The 20,448-nt window shown below is 40.7% G+C and overlaps 2 protein-coding genes across 2 annotated transcripts; both read right to left on the bottom strand.

The window, feature by feature from the left end:
• Positions 1-553: 553 nt before the first annotated feature.
• mpp2a (MAGUK p55 scaffold protein 2a) lies at positions 554-10,591 on the bottom strand. Its single transcript, XM_023416274.2, has 14 exons — positions 10,518-10,591; positions 7,424-7,472; positions 6,655-6,755; positions 6,356-6,511; positions 5,978-6,148; positions 5,731-5,838; positions 4,912-5,031; positions 4,601-4,732; positions 4,359-4,461; positions 3,792-3,860; positions 3,497-3,658; positions 2,970-3,172; positions 1,990-2,118; positions 554-1,900 (listed from the first exon to the last, which is right to left on the bottom strand). Exons 2-14 carry the CDS (start codon positions 7,452-7,454, stop codon positions 1,724-1,726), a joined length of 1,662 nt encoding a protein of 553 aa, XP_023272042.1. The 5' UTR covers positions 7,455-7,472; positions 10,518-10,591; the 3' UTR covers positions 554-1,723.
• Positions 10,592-11,737: 1,146 nt separating this feature from the next.
• pyya (peptide YYa) lies at positions 11,738-18,850 on the bottom strand. Its single transcript, XM_023416304.2, has 4 exons — positions 18,748-18,850; positions 16,234-16,421; positions 12,363-12,443; positions 11,738-12,160 (listed from the first exon to the last, which is right to left on the bottom strand). The coding sequence occupies exons 2-4, from the start codon at positions 16,419-16,421 to the stop codon at positions 12,136-12,138; spliced, it is 294 nt and encodes a 97-aa protein (XP_023272072.1). The 5' UTR covers positions 18,748-18,850; the 3' UTR covers positions 11,738-12,135.
• Positions 18,851-20,448: the final 1,598 nt, after the last annotated feature.

The raw sequence follows: 20,448 nt of genomic DNA, 5'->3' as shown, positions 1-20,448 counted from the left end.
GACAGCTCATAACATGAGTTGGGTGTTCACAACATTAGCAGGCTACAGTCATTACCGTTCAGTCCGTCAGGATTTAACACTGACTCTTATCTTTCAGAAAGTGACGAGACAGGCCGTTGCTATCTGGTTAGCGTGCTAAAGGAACGAGTTTGATGCTGAGCTTACAACGCTTCTTCTAGACTGGTTAGTAAACAGCTGTTAATGCTAATGCTGGCTAAGCCAAATTTCTAATAAGGGTATGGTGACATCCTTAGATGACAGTACAAAAAATTTCCATTCCCAAGATGATTTTAGATGTGTCTTATTCTTTCTTTATCTACTGTGATGTCAAGTGAATTCAGTATATTAATGTGCATACTGTAGGGCCTGTGAGTGAGTGAGTGTGTGTGTGTGTAACTATATTAAATAAAAAAACAAGAAAGGCAACCTACTCTCACAACACTGACAGAGCAGAGGGACTGTGAGGTTTGCTCGTCGTCGTTGGCACTCGATCACACTTAGTTTTAAGTATAACACTATCCAATAAATAAATAATTTGACATGAGGAAATCTGTGGCCTTACACAGCAACAGAAGTGTTGCATATGCTGGATTTAATAGTACTGTGTTGAAGCGAGTGCTACTTACAACTGAAAATGTTAGTCAAATGACCGATTTTAAAATAAATGCATTAATGACAATACTAGAAATGGCTTACCTCTTTCATGTCATATTATTGTAAACTGAATAGACATTTGTTTGGCTTCTATGTTATATATCGCAACATTTTCATAATTTTATAGGTTAAACATTTTGTCAGCTAAATTTTACCACCCTTCATAGCTTGTAGATTTAGTGTAACCATCAGTAGTGTTCACTCTCATGAAATGTAAACAATTACAGTCTGCTGATGATAATCAGTAATGGCACAAATAATTTAAAAACATACAAAAATCTTTGCTCTAAAATCCATGCACAAAGAGGACCACACACACAGACACACGCACACCTTGATATGTCCAGGTAAAATCTGTGAATTTCTGACATTCAGGACCTCATTGATCTGCTCCACCCCTTGTGTTTTCTGTCAGATTCCCTCCTCTCTGTTCTGAATAATACAGTCCTATGTAATAATGGATGTAGTATTTACACACTTTCAAGAAGATATTCTGCACACTATCCAGCAAAGCTGTTACTTAAAGATCCCACATTGTATGAAGGATTATTTCCATGTCTTTTTTGATTATAAAGCAGGTCTAGGTTCTATATTAATACTGTGAAAAATATCAAAGCCCACAGAGAAATGCACACAGCCTGTATTCAGAAATTGAACCTTAAAACGAGCCGTCAGGACTTCTGTAACTTTGTGATGTAACAACAAAGCACCCCAGGCCCCGCCCACCTGGATCCACCAATCACTCAGAAAACAGTCAGCCAATCATTGACCTGTTGTTACTAGAGCTCCAGAGAGAAAGGAGATGTAAAACTACACTGTGATGGTTTTTAGTTCTTAAAACCACAAATATATCTTATGGATCAATAAATAAAACACATCAAAGGTGTAAAATACGGGACCTTCAATCAGGAAAAAGTGTTCTGATGCTAAGATAATGCTAAAGGGCAGATTGAATTTCAGTGGAAATGTGTCAAAATCTAAATATCAACATCCATTATTTACACAGTGGTATTTTCAGTGCCTTGGTTGTCTTTCTTGTCTTTCCTCCTCTGTCCTCCGGGGCCTCTTTCTAGAACACCCAGGTGACGGGGACCCACTGGGGGTTTTTGGAAACTGTTTCCAGGGCGGCTTTGACAGTGCGGTAGGTCTCGTCCAGGTTGTCGTTAATGATGCTGAGATCAAAGTAGTGACCGTAGGCTGCCTGCATTTTAGCACTCTCGCTGCATGTCCTCTGCAGTTCTTCATCCTTAGACAGAAACATGATTTTGAGTTTTGCATATTCTTATTCTGGTGTTTTCTCTTCATGTGCATGAGCATACAGTAAGTGTTTCTTACCGTCAGTGTTTTAGTAACCACCCCTGCATCTACAGCCGAGTGGTTCATCGCCTTGAGCACTTCGAAGTCTGGAGATTGGAGGAAGACCACGTAGGGCAGGAACTCGGAGGTCCTCAGCACTTTGAGAGACTAGAAAGCAACAAGAACACACAAAGCTGTGCAAACGCTAAGGTTTCTTTGAGAACATACATAGTTGGGTTTAGGTCAACTGACTGGGGATTCCTGAGTGGTGACAGTGAATGACTAACTTTGTACTTCAGTATTACTTGATATGAGATGCCCTTGAGCAATGCACATGACGCCAGACTTACTGAATGGAGCTCCTTAGAGACCAGCAGTGACTGATTGCAATGCGTAAAATCGTGCAGATTCAGGTCAGGTGCTTCAGTTAAAGTTCACATTAAATATAGGATTGGTGAAAAAATGTGATCTCAGTGACGTTGATTGTGGCTCAACAGTTTAATCAGAATGGTTTGACAAACAAAAAAACATCCAGTGAGCAGCAGCTCTGTGGACGGAAACGCTCTTGTTGAGGTCAGAGGAGAAAGGCCACTCTGGTTCGAGCTGATAGAAAGGCTACGGTAACTCAGATAACCACTCTCTACAGCTGTGGTGAGCAGAGAAGCATCTCAGAAAACAACAACACATCGAACCGTGAGGCAGATGGTTTACGACAGCAGAAGAACACACTGGGCCAAGGACAGAAATCTGAGGCTGCAGTGGACAGACTCACCAATACCGGACAGGAAGATGCGCCACGTCACAAAGCTAAAGTTGTCTCAAACTGGTTTCATCAACACGACAGTGAGTTCAGTGAACTTCAGTGCCTTCTCATCAAACGTATATTTAGTTACAGACAAATGTATCCATCCACATCTTAGTTCAGTATCAGAGTTAGTGCCATGTTCCACTTATTGAGTTGACTATGAACAGCTTTGTCTTGATTCCATAATATAACGCAAGCGTGCGTGTGTGTGTACCTGAGGGTTGGCATCCAGTATGCAGATGCGTCCTGCCTCAACCACCTCATGGATCGAGTCGATCTTGATTCCGTAGAGACTGCCGTCGTACTCTCCGTGTTCGAGATAGCGACCATTCTTGATATCAGTGTCCATCTTGCTACGGCTGGTGAAGGCGTACATCCGACTTTCCCGTTCCCCTTTTTTGGGCTTTCTGGAGGTATCTGAACAGACACAAAAACACTAATAATAAAATATTTGCCAGTATGGCCTTTCTCAGCTTCTGTAGTTATGGGTCTAAGGATTTCTCCAGGAAATTCCCTCTGATTTACATTTCCTATTAATACAGACAACAGTAAATCCAAGGAAATAATGTCACACTTCAGTTCATGCTGCTGTGTCAGTAAGGTGCAGTGTAAAAAATTTAAATAAAACAATTCAACCAAACACAAATATCCCCCAAAAGGCAATTAATAAATAACATTGATTAATAAAATTAATAGAGCAATGGTTGTAGAAACAAACTTCTTTAGCATCATATTTCATACATGGGATGGTGGTGCCAAAGAGCTGAGGATCCTTCAGTAGAAGGTTGTTCTTCAGTCTCCGCCTCCCCACACCTTGGGCACCAATCAAAATCAGAGTTTTCCGCTTGAAAGGCGGGACCTTGGCCACCTCCTCGTATAGCAGGATCTCATGTCTGTCAAACTCTGAGAGAGGAAGAAAGACAGGAAGGATTAAAGAAAAGAAAGAGGGAGGAACATAGGTGGAAGAGCAAAAAAAATAAATAAATAAATAAATGACTTCAGTGCAAATAAAATTTTACAGGGCTGGTTTTGTTACCTGCATTTTTGGTGGTCACATACATCATTTTCTTCTTCTTCTTCCCTCCAACACCAGTACAAAGATTTCCTGTCACATAAAAGCAGATAGTACTCGCAGCAGAGTCCTCGTTGCTGTTTGCCTCTCGTAAGAGCTTCATTAAGAGAGCAGAGCCCTGTTCAGACCTGCATCTTCAGGGATCTGATCACAAATGGTCAACTCTAAGTGTGTCAGGTCACGCCTGGCTTTAAAATGTGTCTCCACTTGTTGTTGGAAAATAAACAGGTGCTGTTGTTTTTAGCCAATCTGACAGACGGGTCCGTTGTCAGTGTGCTTGTGAATACAGACTAAAACACAAACTAAAACTTCACAGCAGGATTATTTGGGAGATTTTTTAAGTAAGACTTGTCTATAACCCTTGCATTTATTAAAGTTCTTCTTAGTGCTGGTATTTGATTTGAGGTACCAACTAAAAATTGACATTTATTTGCAGACCTGGACTTCACCACCAGATGGCAGTGTAAAACAGAAAATCAAATATCAATCATCAATATAATTTCTTTGTTTTCATTAATTATTTCCTGTTACCTGCTGGCGCCAGTTCCACATCTATCTTGACAAAAGCTTTTCTTTTCTCCTCCAGCATCTGACTGGGTATCAGCCCCGTGCTCCCACCCTCCACATGACGGGCCTGTGCAGCGCACACACAGATAATGATAATAGATTTGTGACAAAAACTAAAACACATAGAATTTTAGTCCTAACAAATAATCAGCAAGCCAACACAAAATAAAATGATAAAGTGTACACATGCTGCTTCTGTACTCCACCTGCCACCAGTTGACATCATCCTGGTTGACTATCTGCAGGATGTCCCCTGTCTCAAACCTTAAGCCTGCCTCCTTACAGGGTATTAGGTTGTCATTGGCCGGGTCGTAGTCATAGTGACACTTGAAGAACACCTGGAAAAACAGAGCTGGGGTCTTTATCTCTTTTTCTTGAATAAAATTTCTGTCTGTTTTGTATTCTGTGTAGACATACAAAATACAAAACAAGCTAAAACAATCCGGCAATTAGCCGGACCTATGACTTGGAGTATGATCATGTGAGTGTACAGTTTGTGATGTGTTTTATGTGGCACCTGTCTTGGTGGTATGGCTTCATGGTAGCTGGGCAGTATTTTCAAAACCACACTTCCACTGGTTGCCTGCAGCTCCTCCTGCAGCACCCTGGCGTCCCGGCCCACCTCTCGCCCATTCACCTGCAAGCACAGTGGACGAAAGAAAGTTTCTGAATTGACAAATAGCTACATTTGCGGCATCTTTAATGAAAAATGAAAATGGAAACATCAGAATAAAGAATGAAGGAGAAAGAAAAACAGAGGATCAGGCACAGAGCCTTGAGGTACTCCACTGTTAAGGGCGCCTTTGACATAAGTGGAACTTTGTGGACTGGTCCATAATTACGTAGGGCTGAATGGTCCACTTTAGGTTTCCTGAAAAGAGTTCCTTAAGTGGAAGTGCATGTGAGGTATATGACCAGCTGCCTCTAAACTCTTAACGATGGAAAAGCTAATTGGAGCGTCTTCACAGACTCTAGCATAGATCGTACTTGGGTAAATTACATTAAAGAAATAGTTTGTTATTTTGGAGTATACACTCATTCATGCCCTCATTCAAGTTAGATGTCTGTATGCTAAATATGAATTCAGAGCCAACAGTATTTACAGATAGCTTAGCATAAAGGCTGAAAACATGGGGAAAAACAGCTACCATGGCGTCGTCTGGAGATGCTGTTGCTTTATATTCATCATACAGACATGATTTGTTATCATCTGACTCTTGGCCAGAAAGCCAGAACTGGTTCCCAACTAGGATTTCAAGGCAAAACTGATCCTACCATCAACCAAAAGAATGGAAGGGGTCAGTAAAGGTCATACTTACTTGATGGCCTACCTTACCTCTTTGATAATGTCTCCGACATGCAGCAGCCCTTGCTGGTCTATCATACCGCCATGGAGAATGCGGGCTATCACCAGCTCACCACCCTCCACCTTGAACGTCACCCCCTGAAACACAATTTATGTGTGTATGTAATCAATTATTGTATAATTAACTGCTTCTGTGATGATAAAATCAGCATCTACAGTAGTAACTAACAGAAAACTACACATTACATACTCTGCTGCATGCTTTAATGTGACCTACCAGATGCTCCCCAGCCACTTTGCGTATGCCCACCATGCGGATTGCGTCAGGTGGCGGGTGCTGGTTGTTTGTGTGGCCCTCCTCCGGTTCATGATCCACAAAATCACATGGGCTTGGGGGCGGGCTATCACATGCCTGGGACGCCACTGAGTCATGAGTCTCCAGTAGAGACTGACAAAAAAAAAAAAAAAATCACAGGCACAAAACATCAAAATATTATGTCACACTATTCTATTTGCCTTTTAACAAACTGTGTGAAGACAAAAGGATTTCATTATTTTGTATTCAAAGGTACATAAAACACCCTTCACAGGTTCAAAGAGGCTAAGTGATGGTGTGATAAGCAAGTTATAGATATTTAATTATACTTGTCCACACCTGGAAATGAGGCTGTGTGAGAATGCGGGAAAGCTCAGCTGCAGTGCCAGAGCGGTGTGTGAAGGGGTCCAGATCTCGGAGGATCTCCTGCAGGAGCTCCACATTGTTCTCCCTCACCGGTGACAGATGTGGCTCCTTCAGGCTCTCCTCTTGCTCCTAACACAAACACACACACACAATTCATATACTACAACACACACAACAGCATGATGGAGGGGCGTCTTTACAAATATGTGCACAACGAGCAAACAAGCCTGTATTTTTCTTTATATTTAACCGTGTGTGTGTATGAACCACACCAGAGGGCTCTCCATGATGCCTTTGAGGTAGATGAGGTCCAGGTCATTGGCCGTGGTGGAGCTGGTCGTGCTGTCACTCATCATGTCCAATACCTGGGGCACTGTAACACAAACACACAAACACACACAGTCAGGGGGACAATAAAGAAAACAAGGAGCAATAAAAGAAACAAAGAAAATGACACTTTTGGCTGTTACTGCAGGGCTGCTGTAAAATGCATTTTCATGTCCTTGTACAGCCTGGAGACAGACATGCTGAAATGAGTTTCTTACTGGACTCAGACTATTTTACAGAAGCCAAGAAAGGCCATACTTGCAAACATTTTTTTATCCTGTTATCTCAAGATAACAAAGCTTATTGTCCCAAGATCTCGTTGTCACGGGATAACAGAGTATGGCCTCTTTATTTGAAGCTGCACTATGATTATTTCAAAAATTAAGATTAGTATTCTCATTATGTGAAGTTATGAGTCAGCCTCTGAAAAGAGTTGTATAATGTTTTCTATGAGCTTTCTAACGCCTGTGTTGGATCCTTTAACTATTCTTCCCTTCCATTAGAAGACTACATTACATATGTTACCTTTACATTCATCCACCCCTTCAATAGTATTCACATGAAACAACATTAAATTACTTTAATGTACTTAAGTCAAACATTCTTGTACTTGAAGAGCCATTTTTAAAATTAAACAATAACATGAATAAAGAAAACATAGTGAACAGTCATATGGGGGTAGGCGCTAATGAGGAGGAGGCTGTCTGGTCTCACCAGGCTCTGTCCTGGTGGAGGCCACAGGCATGGTAGGGCCTCAGTCAATCTAAGAGAGAGAGAGAGAGACGGAGAGAGAGACAGAGAGAGAGATAATGAAAATGGCAAATGAAGAAAATAGTCCATCTTTTACAATGGAAAGTTGAAGTTGAAGACTGTGGTTGCAAAAAAAATCTCCAATGTAGAAGGAAACACAGTTAAGCCAGAGGGTTGTTCAAGGAGGTTAAAGGGATAGTTTACCTTTTTTTTTTTTTTTTTGAAATACACATATTTTCTTTCTTGCTGAGAGTTTACAGCAATCAAATACAATACCCCTCCTTTTCCCACCCACACACACCCACACACACACCCACACACACATCCATACCAAAAGAAGAGGAGAGATTGGCAGAGATAGAAAAATAAAGCGTGGAAGAGAGAGAGGAGGGGAGGGCCGGGCAATGTGGGCGTAACTAATCTATACATCACCATGACAACAGACACACTACAATGTGGCAATTTGGGGAGAGAGAAGAACAAAGAGGCACACACCCCCTTTATCCATAAACTTCTGCAGCTTTAACTGTCTCAGTGTGGTGTTATAACAAAGCTGCTGCTACAACTCACGGCTGCCATGGAAACCTACCCTCGTTGAGATTTGCCCTCTCACACACAAACAAACACACACACACACACACACACACACACAGATCTCTGTTAATGCTAGAGTAGGCATTACACAACAGACTCGTGCAAGAGCAGGAAAGAGTGGAGGAGAAGATGACGTAGCAAGAAAAGCTGCAAAGACTTACACATGATTTACATTTTCATCGCTATCACCCACTATTCTTTATCTTTTACACAGATTTTATGCAAGTTGACCGCCAACACAACAGGGAAACACAACAGTCCAGTTGTGTACACAGATGGGGAAAAAAATATTTTCTTTTCGGGATCAAAGTGACAGAGACGAGGTGATGTTTTCAAGCCATGGTTCCCTGCACTCTGTTGAATCCACCCTGATTACATCATTACATGCACCTGCCGTTCAACCCACCTGCCGGTCATCACCAATCAAGCCCTCCCCTTATATAACCTCAGATCTACTCACCATTCGTCACCACATTCTTGTTTCAGCTACTTTGACAGCACCTCAACTCGGCCCCTTTGAGAAGTGTTCTAGTTTCTCCTTGCGTTGTGTGACGTGTTACTGATCATAACTCGACTCTCTGTTTGCCTGAGGTCCATTCTCACACACCTTGCTGTTTCCTGGTCTGCCTTGTGATCTGTCCTGACACTGTCCTCTGGTCTCCTGCTGTCAATCACCTGGGCTTCTTCACTCTCAACTCGCCTCTGCCTCCAGACCAACTGGACCTTTTGAACTTCCTCACCACCTACCAGTATTTGCAATAAACTCTGTTGAAACCTGTTCAGTGAGCCTCTGTTTGTTTTCTGCACTTGGGTCGAGCATTTGTTGTCACATTATCAATATCTTCTTGAGAGTTATAGCCAATAGTTTACAGATGAAAATTATACAAGTCAGTGCTTTCCTCAAACACACTTTTGTACTGCAATTCCTTGTCACTTGACACTGATATCTGTGACTAGATTATACTGGTCAATAAATAAAATCTCAACAGTGACGGTTGACTAAAATCATATCAGTTTTATTATCTATTAAATTCTGCAGATTCAGATTAATGCATAAAATGTATTAATGTTAATGTCAACGGTGGAGGTGAAACTAATGGTAATGTCTAAGTATACTTTTGAGTATATAGATCTGTATAACGCAACGTGAGCCTGAAAAGTAGTGTATTTCTATTTTTACTTAAGTTTGATTTACATAACACAACATTGTATGGTTTTTTTCCTGTGGACAGTAGCCGTTGCTCTGCTAACAGTTAATGGGGACCAAAATAAATAAACAAATAAAAAATTTGCTGTTGATAAATGAAATGCTGCAGATCAGCGGGAGAAAAAAGAGAACAGAAAAAAAAGCTTGTGCTCCATCTGCTCGCCTTGCCTCTCCACCTCCCTCATCTTCGTCCCTCCATCCTTGTTTTACACTTCTGTCTTTCTCCCACGTTGCCCCATCCTCTCTCCCTTTATGCTTTGCTTACAGACCCCCCCCCCATGGTCCCTCCTTCCCCTCCTCTGACATTCTCCCCTCCTTATCGCCAATACCCCACACCCACCCACCCCTCCCATCACTGCCCCACCTCTGACGTCTCCCATCGTTATCCATCTGCTCTGCTGCGCCAGTATGTAAAGACACAGCCAGGTGCGTGCACACACACACACACACACACACTGTTATATATCTAAAAACTGTTCATGTAACATGAACATTTATGAATGAAGTTGGTTTAGAGGAAGCAATGCTGTTATTATATTATACTATAATATAGTATAATATAATATAATATAATATAATATTCTCCTGTAAAGTTTCATTGTAATTGAAGTGTAATTTTTAGGCACATATTGTGTAGGTATAATGAGTAAAGTGTGTGTTTATGTGTGAAGGGTGGGGGTGGGGGGTGTCAAATGCGTAGACACGTTTTTTTCCTTTTTCTATTTTTTTTGTTTTTTGACGTCACCTGAGCCCAATCAGCAGTGTTTGTGAGTGTGTTTCATATGATTATTATTTCTTTAATATTTAACTTTTGTATCATTATCATTAAAGTGCATCATACACACAGCATGGTACTGTAGGGGTTAGTGTCAGGTTAGTCTCAGGGGTCACATATAACAAAGCATGATGACACACACGCACGCACACACACACACACACACACACACACACACACACACACACACACACACACACACACACAAAGGCGGCCCGACAAAGAAGATTCTAGCTAAGCAGAATATCTTAGACACTGTTACTATGAGCATAAAAATACTTATATATTATTAATACACACACACACACACACACACACACACACACACACACCTTTGTCAGCCCAGCTCCAGTCTACCTGCTCTCTACAATAATGAGCCTCAGTGGGAGGAGAGAAAAAGAACAAGATGCTCTACAGTAACTGAAACAGATATCGCCTGTTTACAAAGCCGCCATTTTTATGTTGAATAAACCGCCACTCACCTGGCTTTCAACACAATAACACGAGCTTCCCGCTGCCTGGCTGCGGTATCTTGCGCTTATTGTTGTCGTCTGGTTTCTTGTGGCCGTCAGCGGCGGCACGACCCTCAAGTGAAGCAGGAAACGCTTCACTTCCGAGAAAATGTCAAAAAATAAAGTCCCCTCAGCAGCTACATGGCGTATTAATGCTACATTATCGATGTCACACTGAAATAAAATAGTTAGACTGAATCATTAAAACCTTAACTGGACTTTGTGCAGTACGAAATAGGGAATAGTTTATAATATTGAAAGTATTTAATTTAATTTTGAAGGCAAGTATGACACATTTCCGGTCAAAGTCTACATACTCCTGGGAAATTGACAAGTACCGAAGCTGTACATTACTACTATAGATTAGTATGGGTATTAAAGGGCCAGTGCGTTGATTTCTCTGTATTTCTTTATTTAATATAAATAATGTTGTCAACAATGACAAAACAACCCATTGGCTGCCATAGTGATGTTGTCAGATATCTAGCCTAGATTTGGGTTTTGGAATATAATTCTTTAAAAGTTTGTGGACATCAACGAGGAAAGCAAGGTTTTAATATGAAAAACTTTCCCCTATGAGAAGCTGCCTGGGCCAAAACTGCATGCTTCACTTGCACATACATATATACATACACATGATACACACATGAGTATGGGGGTGTATGAGTGTGAGTATGTATGTTATGATATTTGAATAGATACTTGCATGAACACATACACATTCTCATACTATATAATGAAGTGAATACAAACATACTCACCCATATACCCTATACTTATACACACATATTCTCACATTATGCATGCATGTGTATGTATGAGTCTATGAATATATACACACACATATATACACACACACATATATATATATATATATATATATATGTGTGTGTGTGTGTGCATGTATGTATGTACATGCATAACTGTGTGTGTGTATATGCATGTATGCATGATAGTATGCATGTATCCGCAAGTGCTTGGTAGCGGTATATATGTATGTACAGGCGGCTTCTCATACTTCATTCATACTACTTCTTTTTTAATTATACTGCCATAAAATTCCCTGGTAATGATCATCAGATATTGAAGTGTGGCATGTTGTTAAATTTAATTACCCAGGATGCGTAAACTCTACACACAGAATCATTACATGAATCACCAAAGAAAAACAAATTTCAATCACACTGAAATGTTTTCATTAATTTATTCAGATGTTACTTTTTACAGGAGCAACAGTAAAAGAAGACTTTTCTCCTCTAAACAGATGGTTCGACAGTAGAGGGACATTTATGCTCACGCACACACAGACACAGTTCCACCTTCTGATTAGTAGCACTAATCTCATATATATATGTATATATATGTTTTTTTTTATTTCAATAATAAATTATGTATAAATATGTTGTAATCAGTGAGATGTGAGACAGTGACAAGAAAGACAGAGAGAGCTTGTATTCTGGCCAGTGATGGCCATTGGTTGGGGTTGGATTCAGGGGTTGGAGGTCAGAGGCACATGTCGGCCCCTCCAGGTGCATTGTGGGACACACTCAGAGGGAATGCCGGATGAAGAGGGAGAGGGAGGGCGGAGTCACCACATGTAGGAATCGTCATATCTGTGGAAAGACAAAAATGGAAGGAAGAACATGTAACTGCTTGTTTTTCTTTCTGTCGGTTGTACTCAGCTCTAACTCGCAAAAGAGGTCTTAATCTTAATTTAATACTTCATTAATTGAAGATTATAATGAACAAATGTTGTCATATGTGTTTACTACGTCTCACATGACTCCTTCAGTTCATGCATGCAAGGGTCTGTACCTTGACCTCTGGTCTCTGTTGCTGTCGGCACCAAACAGGAGCTCTGCGACCATGTCCTCCTGAGCTGAACGCTTTCCATACCTGAGACAGAGGTAAAGAGAGGTTTTAAATGTGTCTTACATCAAACACCTTTTAATCCTGGTTTCTGATTCTATTCATGGTCGTACTTTTTCAGCAATAGCCATTCAGTGTATCTTCATTCTACAGTATAATTACTTCTTTATAGGTTATAGTTGTCATTGTCAGTGGCTGAGTTCACCCTTCCTCTGGATTCAGATTACGTTCACATACATAAGACGTTCACAGGAAACAATGCATGAAGTGTAACTGTTTGTGGTAGAGCTGTATGGAGTTAGTGCTATTCTTTACATAACTCACTCTATTAAATATTTAAGTATTCCTCCCCCCGGACTATTGACTGAGTTTTATGGGCAAAATCAGTTCAGTTTCACTTTAAACAAATGAGTCTTTGGTTGAGATGGATGGCAGCTGTTTGTCAAAATCAGGACTACTTTTCCCAGAACACATTGCTTCTCCTTAAAACCTTTGTGGGTCACAGCATGAATGGAGCACAGAGGTTTTGTTGTATATTCTGATAAGATTCTCGTTTTCTTCTTCTCTCTCTTTCTGTCCGTCATATATGTCCTCTTCCCTCTCCTTCTGTCTTTCCAGTAAATCGCTTCACTTGTTCCCCTCCCTTTGCTCCTAATGGTTTCCATTTCACAGTCACATTCAGACTGTGCATGCAGGAGAGTGTGTGTTTTAGTGCTGGTGTGTGTGCGCAGGTGTCATTTCCCAGTCTGCATGAGTCGTCTTCTTCTTCTTCTCTTAATAAGGAAACCAGGGATCCAAGAGAGTCGCAAATGGAAAACCACAGAGCCGTTCAAACACAAAGTTTACTTGGTAATGTGTGTGTGTGTGTGTGTGTGAGTGTGCATGAAACAGTGCTACTCAAGACAACCCTGCAGTTCCTCAGTTTTCCCATCAACCACCTGTTCCACTTCCCCCTATGACCCCAGCACCCAATTTAATGCTTTGTTACGCACAGGGGGAGGTGAGTGTGTGTCCCGCCCAGTAGGAAAGCAATCGAGTAGCTCACGCGCTCCGGCTCATGAAGCTGTCACACAGTGCGACACATCAGCATGTGAAATGTTCTCCCCTCTGATAATGGCCGCCTGCACCCATATATCTCCCAGAGTCTCCCTGCTTGATCCTGCTTTTATTTTCTCTGTGTCTCTATGACTGTTTTCTCTCACTTTAACTCTTATCTGCTTTGTCTTTTTTCCCATCTGATTGTCTTTCTTTCATTCTTGCTCCCTTTATCCTAAAGTCAATTTACCTCCTTTTGTCTTTCGCTCTTTCAAATGTTGTCATGTTAATTGTTTTTAGATGTTTGTGCCTCTCATCTCTTACCATTTCATCTGAGTCCCAGAGCCCCAGAGACTCTTCTAACCACTGGGATGAAAAAATATTTTGTTTGCTGCTATCTCCTTTCTCTCTTTGTCAAACACAAGCAAAAATAATAACTTGATGTTTATATTTGAAAAAATATAAAATACTGGAAAGCAACATTTATATAAAGGAAACCAGTATAGCTGATGATAAAAGTTTTCTTTTTGTTCTGTGTTGTACAAATTGAACAGGGAGATGTGTGACTTCAAGCTGCCATCTTTGTTTGAATTATGTAAAAGGGATGATGAAAATGAGTGAGAAATCTTTTTTATCTATCTTTTATCTTTTTATTGTGTCATCAAGATGGTGAGAAGTGTCTCAGGTTTCTGGAAAGAGCAGTATTAAGTATGCAAGTTTTGTTAAAAGATGGATGGATTTTGTTGCTGCTGTTTTGTTTTGTTTGCCATATAAGATGCACAAACTGGCGGCTATTGAAAATGTTAAGATGTTTTAAATCATTTGGATTTTTTTTAGTTAACTTTTTAGTTATTTTTTAATTTGTTTTCTTTCTTCTTCTTTATTTAAATTTTCAAAAATTACAAAATGTGGATCAGTGCTATCAAGGAATTTCCTCTTGAAAATCACCAGCTGTTATAAACTCAATATGACTAACTACACTCTGATTACATCACTCCTCTGAGGAAGGAAAGCTAAATTTCAACTGTACTTGTGAGCGATAAAATGGCAGGAGCAAACATCATAAACAAGTTAAATCATCTTAAAACTTTAATTGTTTAAGTGGAAGAAGTTGAAATCAGTTGAAGTTTAAACACTTTAAATTTTATTTTATTTTCAAGTTGCCAGGAATAAAATTCTGCTGAATCTCGGTGGGGAAATACTGGGTTACGGTTAGCCAACAAATGTTTAAGTTTCTACCTGTAAAAGGTCAACTGCCACATTTCCTTTGACCTGAGTGGCAGCTACAGCTCTGATTTTCATGGCTTCAGTGAAGACACCAGTATATTTGTCCGTCTTCACAATGATATGAACGGCCATGTTTAGAGATAAACCAAAGACACTGGACTGCCCAGATCCATCATCTGTATCAGGGGTGCCTACAGCTGCCAGCCATCACATTCCCTGGCATTTTATTTGATGCAGCCAAATCTTTATATAACCACAGTTCTCTTCATCACATATGATATGTCTTCATTTGCAATTCTCCAGTGAAACGTAAGAACTTTCTACTTGAAACAAATCGGCTTCCCGTGGCATTTGGCGTCTTCTTTAAACCAGACGTTTAAATATCAACAACCTATTTGACTTTCATGAATAAAAACTGAGGAGCCCGACTGCTCCAAATCAAAAAATATGCCATTTGACTATTCCATACTGCCGACTTTTATACCTTAGAGCAGCAGGCTCAGCTAATTGGATTTGGGATTCTTTCTTGGATCCATCTGTACCGATTTTATTGCTCTGGTCCCGTTGATTTGGAGGCCTGGAGGTTTTGGAGAGTGGCCAGTAATCTAATCTGCGGAGCTGCCGGTGTGAGCTGGTGAAGGGTTGGGGTGGTGTCGGAGGGGGGGATGCACCGCACATCGACAGAGCTCAAGGCTTAAGTAGGAGCGGGAAACTCTCAAGGACTTGGTCGCTATAATGACTTGGATAAAACAAAATTGAATATGGGCTTAAGTAGCAAAAGGGAGGAGGCAGAACAGGCTAATCCAGTTCAACTGCCGCTACAATTGTATTATCTTAACACTTGAAAACCAGTTGGGGGAACAGTTCTTTCAATTCTTGGGGGATCCGCATTTAGTCCAAAGATGATACGACGGATGAACCTTCTTCTATCTTCACAAGAACCTTCCATAACTTTAAGATTTATCTCTAAACCATTAGGGAAGGAGGGGCTTCACAAAAAGGATGAGGGTATTTTCATTTTTCTTTTGGCTAAATATGGAGTGAGTTTTTAAGGAGATAAAGGGAGGGCCTTTTACTGGCAGTGGCCCTTTGCTACATGTCAAGGCAAAAAATGCCTGAAAAAATGCCGGTTTACTAATTCACAATTATTAGCTCTTAATTCAAAAATAAATAATGGCTGAAATATTTTTATTTAATATTCATCTTTGTTTGTTTTCTTACTGTGTTCATTAGTTGCTATTGCGAATTCAGTTTTGACACTGAGACCAGGTTAAATGTGTTATTCTTCTTGATTGGTATCCTGTTTGGCAAGTCAAGGGGAGGGTGCGAACAAACATTAATGCACTTCATAAGACTCTACACTCATCCTCACCCAAATCATCTTCATACAGTCCCTAATCAACGGCTAAATTCCTTTAATCTCATTTTGTAGGATTTTCTCTTGTCCACACGAAATCAATTGTCTGTCCAGAAATACAAGACTACACAAAAATAGTGTCGGTGTGTGTGTTTGCTGCCCAAGTCTGTGTGTACCGTACTGTATGTGTGTACATACCTCTGCCTTGTGATCAGGTTGATGTAGTGTCTCAGGGCGGTGTAGTACTTGGCCAGCTCTTCGGGCGGGGCGTCTTCGCCGGGGTTCTCAGGTTTGGGGGGGTAGGCGTCCGCCAGTGTTCCCAGACACACCAGCACACACAGTGCTACGGCCACCAGCACTGTCCAGGGCTTCAGCATCACGACCATCTGAGACAAGGCAACAAGATGCAGGGAGTTATGGGTAATGAGGCTCCGAAAATTTAGATGAATTCAGAAATAAGGATGACCAGCTCAGCACACCACAAATCAAATAACTGGAACTTTTATGTTAACATTATTTTCCATTGTATCATTGGTCTAAATGTTTGAAATGATGAGATGTATTCTTCAAAATCAATAAGTAAAGACATTTCCTCTTTCTTCTCTAAACACAAAATGTTTGGTTCATGTCAAACCTCTCCTGAGGGGCACGACATGAAAAACAGTGTGATGTGTTTTCCAGGGAAACGTCCGCTCTGAGTTGGCTGGTGAGTAAATAGAGGTTGTGTGGAGAAGCTAAACGAGTCAATATGTATCATGAAAAAAGAAAAGCCTGAGGCAGGAGATTGACTTATTGTCAGGCAGAGTGTTGTTTAGTTCCTGGGAGAGATGAAGAAAATGGATCGACTCCAGTGGACGAAGCTAATGCTTTATATGGGTCTGATGGTTGCTCTGAAATGAACATCATTTATAAATATCATGCTGCACGAGTATTAAAAAAAATGAATAATACTTTGATAGCTGTTGCTTAGTGTATTGTGATGCAGGTATATCTTTTATCTTATGACTTTATCACTTTTAAACCTCATTATTATTAAAACGACCACTGCTTCTAATCATAAGAATAATTTTTATAATGATAAAAAAATTTAAAAAACGTAATCTAGCAATAAAACCACACTCATTTGAAAAACCTGCAAAACATTACATTAAAGATACAAACAGAATCAAAATAAAAGCAGCCTGTCCACCAGTAAGCAATATTATTTTCCTGTTGTCATAACAATAAACTAGGCCCCTTCAGTCCCTTACACCATTTCATCATTTGCTATGATATGATAAAACTTCTTTGGTCTCAGCGATTTTAACTTAATCACATATGATATAGTATGGTGGCTAAAATACACAGCTAATGACAAAATGAAAAACTGAGATTTTTTTTTTTTTTTAATGTACCAACCAAATAATGTCAATTATTTTAGTATTTTCACACTGAAATCTGGACCTGAACTGTTCACCTGTACAGAATATCTCAGCCCACATCATCATGGCTGAACACTGTCAGCTCACAGTGTCACAACCACAAACCACGGCACCAGCAGATCAGGATTTCTCCCCAGTTCACCCACTTTGCACCAGTAAAACAGATATATTCTGAGGAAGTCTGGTGTGAGGTGTGTGGTCTCTTCAGCTCATTCCACAGCATCTCTGCTATATTTAGGTCTGGGCTCTGATTGGGCAACACTAACAGGTGGACTTTGTTAGTTTGAAGTCAGTCTGCAGTAGATTGTCTTCAGCGTGTAGCTGGTGGAGACTCACCCTGCCATCATCCTGTAAGATCTTCTCTATCATAAGTCTTCTGAGATCTCTTTTGGGAGACATGTTTCATAGCAGCAGAAGCTTCTCGTGAACAGCAAACTCAAATTCTTTCTTTTTTTTTTTTTTTGTCAAAGTATCTCTAACACACATTTCCAATCTGGTTTCACTGACTGGACTGATAACTGATTGATAACTACTGACTCCAATTAGCTCACATGCTTGATCCAACCAACACTATGAATATTTGAATGATGTTTTCAATCTGGACAAGAATAACACAATCATTTGTGGGTTTTTTTCACTGTTTTTTCATTAGTCTAACTTAAATAAAGATCTCTCCACTGTATCTCCTCTAATGTGCTTTTACAACATTATAATAATATATTACTGAGCTGCTGCACCTTCACAGAACTAATAACCTTTGAGGTTCCTGTCAGGCTTGAGATATGAGCTGAGGTTTAAGTGGCTAAGTCAGTGTGGACTGATGCAAATATTAAAGTAAAAGAAGCAACTAGCATGACTCTCTGCCGGCATCACCTCCTGAAGGTGATCTCACCTCAAGTTTACAGACACGATGTCAGAGCCGCGAAAACACTGCAGCTGTACAACAGAGAGCAGAATAATCAGAGGGTCCTGTTTCTGCACAGCTTTACTCTGACTGCAGCGTGTTGGAGTCAAATCTAAAAACACGTTAAAAGCTGCATTTTTAAAAGCCTAAACACACATTTTCTTTTACATTCTGTGCCACCTGCACCAGCAGCTAGAGGCGTTCATTTACAAACTTTTGCACACAGAGGTTTTTAAAGTGACTCGTATTATTGGATCTGCGTGGATTTCTCTGCAGAACAGAATAAAAATGTTGGAAATCGTCAATGAAAACGTCCTGATTCCTGCTGGGAAAAGAAATTCGTGGCGGTGAAAAACGCACAGTGGAATGAAGAGAGTGAGGACTTACTTTGAGGAGACTTTGGAGGTTGCAGGTGTGGAGTCCGAGCGACAGGTGGTTTCTCTCAGCAGCAGAGGTCTGATCTGTCAGCTTTAACTCTGCAGGTCGCTGTATCTTGGTTTCAAGCCGCGACAGAAGTGATTTATATAGTTCAGCAGCAGCGGAGAAAGGAGGGGTTTTACACCACAGGAGAGAGAGGGTGTTTGTGTGTGTGTGTGTGTGTGTGTGTGTGTGTGCGAAGGAAAAGGGTGGGTGAAGAGGCCGAATGCGTCAGATGGTGATGATGATGATGATGATGGTGATGGAGATATTACTAACGCACCGGTCACGCAGTAGCTAACTCCTGATGGAGTTAACAGATGACATTTTGGGCCATGACAGTGAAACGCTGCATCAGTGGAAGAAAAAAAACAAAAACAAAAACATTTCCATCTCCTACACAGAGCTGACAATACTCATCCACCAGAGACGAATTGTCCTACCCACAGTCCTCCTGTGGCAGCATCTTGACCTTTGACCTCCCTGTTAAGAAATGAGGAAGACCAACTTTTCCATTAGAAATCAATAAACATTGATCTACATGTTCCAATCAGCCACAAGAGATCATTATCTGCATTCTTTCAGATCTGCAGCTGGATGCAGCAAGCATCAACATCTGGAAATATGACTGAGGAGAATCATTTGTTTCTATGACTTGCTTGACTGTGTGTCTTTTTGGAGGAAAATGAGCTAATTAACTAATTCAATTTTCATCAGATTAGGTTGATAAGAGGAGGCGTTTGCTGCTGTATATTAATACCTGAATTCTACATACATAGAGGTTACATTTATTTTTCTTTGTCATGTTCCAGATTAAATTTTCTCTCAGATAATTAGGTTCACCAAAAACTGCCACGGTTCCTGCCACTAGGCGGAGCTCCTGTCTTTACACAGCAATCGTGGCAGACAGACAGACAGAGAGACAGACAGAGAGACAGACAGAGAGACAGACAGACAGACAGACATTGGAAAATGGTTGTGTGTCACCGTCAATAAGAAAGTGTGATGACGCAGTGTCTACGCTCTCCAAAGCTTTGACGCACAGACACGTGTACAACTATATGGTTTCACACATCACATTCTTTCTATCCAACCTCCTCTCCCTCCTCTCCCTCCTCTCCCTCCTCTCCCTCCTCTTCCTCTGCTTTGTGACTTTTCCCTTTGACATAATGACATCAGTGTATTGCTACAGGAGAGTGTGTGATTTTGTGCCGCGGTCTCGGACCCACAGCGGCTTCATGACACAGCGACTGTCTGCAGCTCAAAGCCACATCCTGTGCCACAAGTTTACTTTTTAAAATCGAATCCATGATGTTTACTTGATTGACACTTGTTATGGACATAGCAATATGATCCACTGGAACATCATTTGATTTTGGTCGCTTTCAGATTAAACACTTTATACTACTGGTGTCCTGGGGCTCTGGGGGCAGGGATTAAATTGGGCCTGAGTCCCTTGGTGCTGAGTTTATCAGGGTGCCGTACGGATGTCACTCATCTCCGTCTCCTTTAGCCTTCAAATGTTGAGACCTCCTCTTTCAGACAATTATAGGATGTCGGCTCGTTTTCTTTGAATTCATTAAATATCTGAGACAGAGCACGCATAGCACAGCAGCAGTAACATAATTAATTATTCAGGTCTTCTGATGTTGCATTGATGTCTTACAGAAG

The sequence above is a fragment of the Seriola lalandi genome, unplaced genomic scaffold (assembly GCF_002814215.2).
Source record: "Seriola lalandi dorsalis isolate HSWRI2012SDOR001 ecotype SW California unplaced genomic scaffold, Sedor1 jcf7180002054563, whole genome shotgun sequence".
NCBI lineage: Eukaryota > Metazoa > Chordata > Actinopteri > Carangiformes > Carangidae > Seriola > Seriola lalandi.
Note: the sequence above shows the minus strand (reverse complement) of the source record. Positions and strands in the feature narration are given on the sequence as shown.

What these genes read in the sequence shown, in the direction of transcription:
- pyya (XM_023416304.2), bottom strand. Translation starts at nt 16,421, where the DNA reads ATGGTCGTGATGCTGAAGCCCTGGACAGTGCTGGTGGCCGTAGCACTG. An exon ending in AACCTGATCACAAGGCAGAG is followed by an intron (nt 12,444 to 16,233) that starts GTATGTACACAC and finishes CCTCTGTCTCAG; the next exon opens with GTATGGAAAGCGTTCAGCTC. An exon ending in AACAGAGACCAGAGGTCAAG is followed by an intron (nt 12,161 to 12,362) that starts GTACAGACCCTT and finishes GTCTTTCCACAG; the next exon opens with ATATGACGATTCCTACATGT.
- mpp2a (XM_023416274.2), bottom strand. Translation starts at nt 7,454, where the DNA reads ATGCCTGTGGCCTCCACCAGGACAGAGCCTG. An exon ending in CTCCACCAGGACAGAGCCTG is followed by an intron (nt 6,756 to 7,423) that starts GTGAGACCAGAC and finishes TTTGTGTTACAG; the next exon opens with TGCCCCAGGTATTGGACATG. An exon ending in TCGGAGACATTATCAAAGAG is followed by an intron (nt 5,032 to 5,730) that starts GTAAGGTAGGCC and finishes CTGTGCTTGCAG; the next exon opens with GTGAATGGGCGAGAGGTGGG.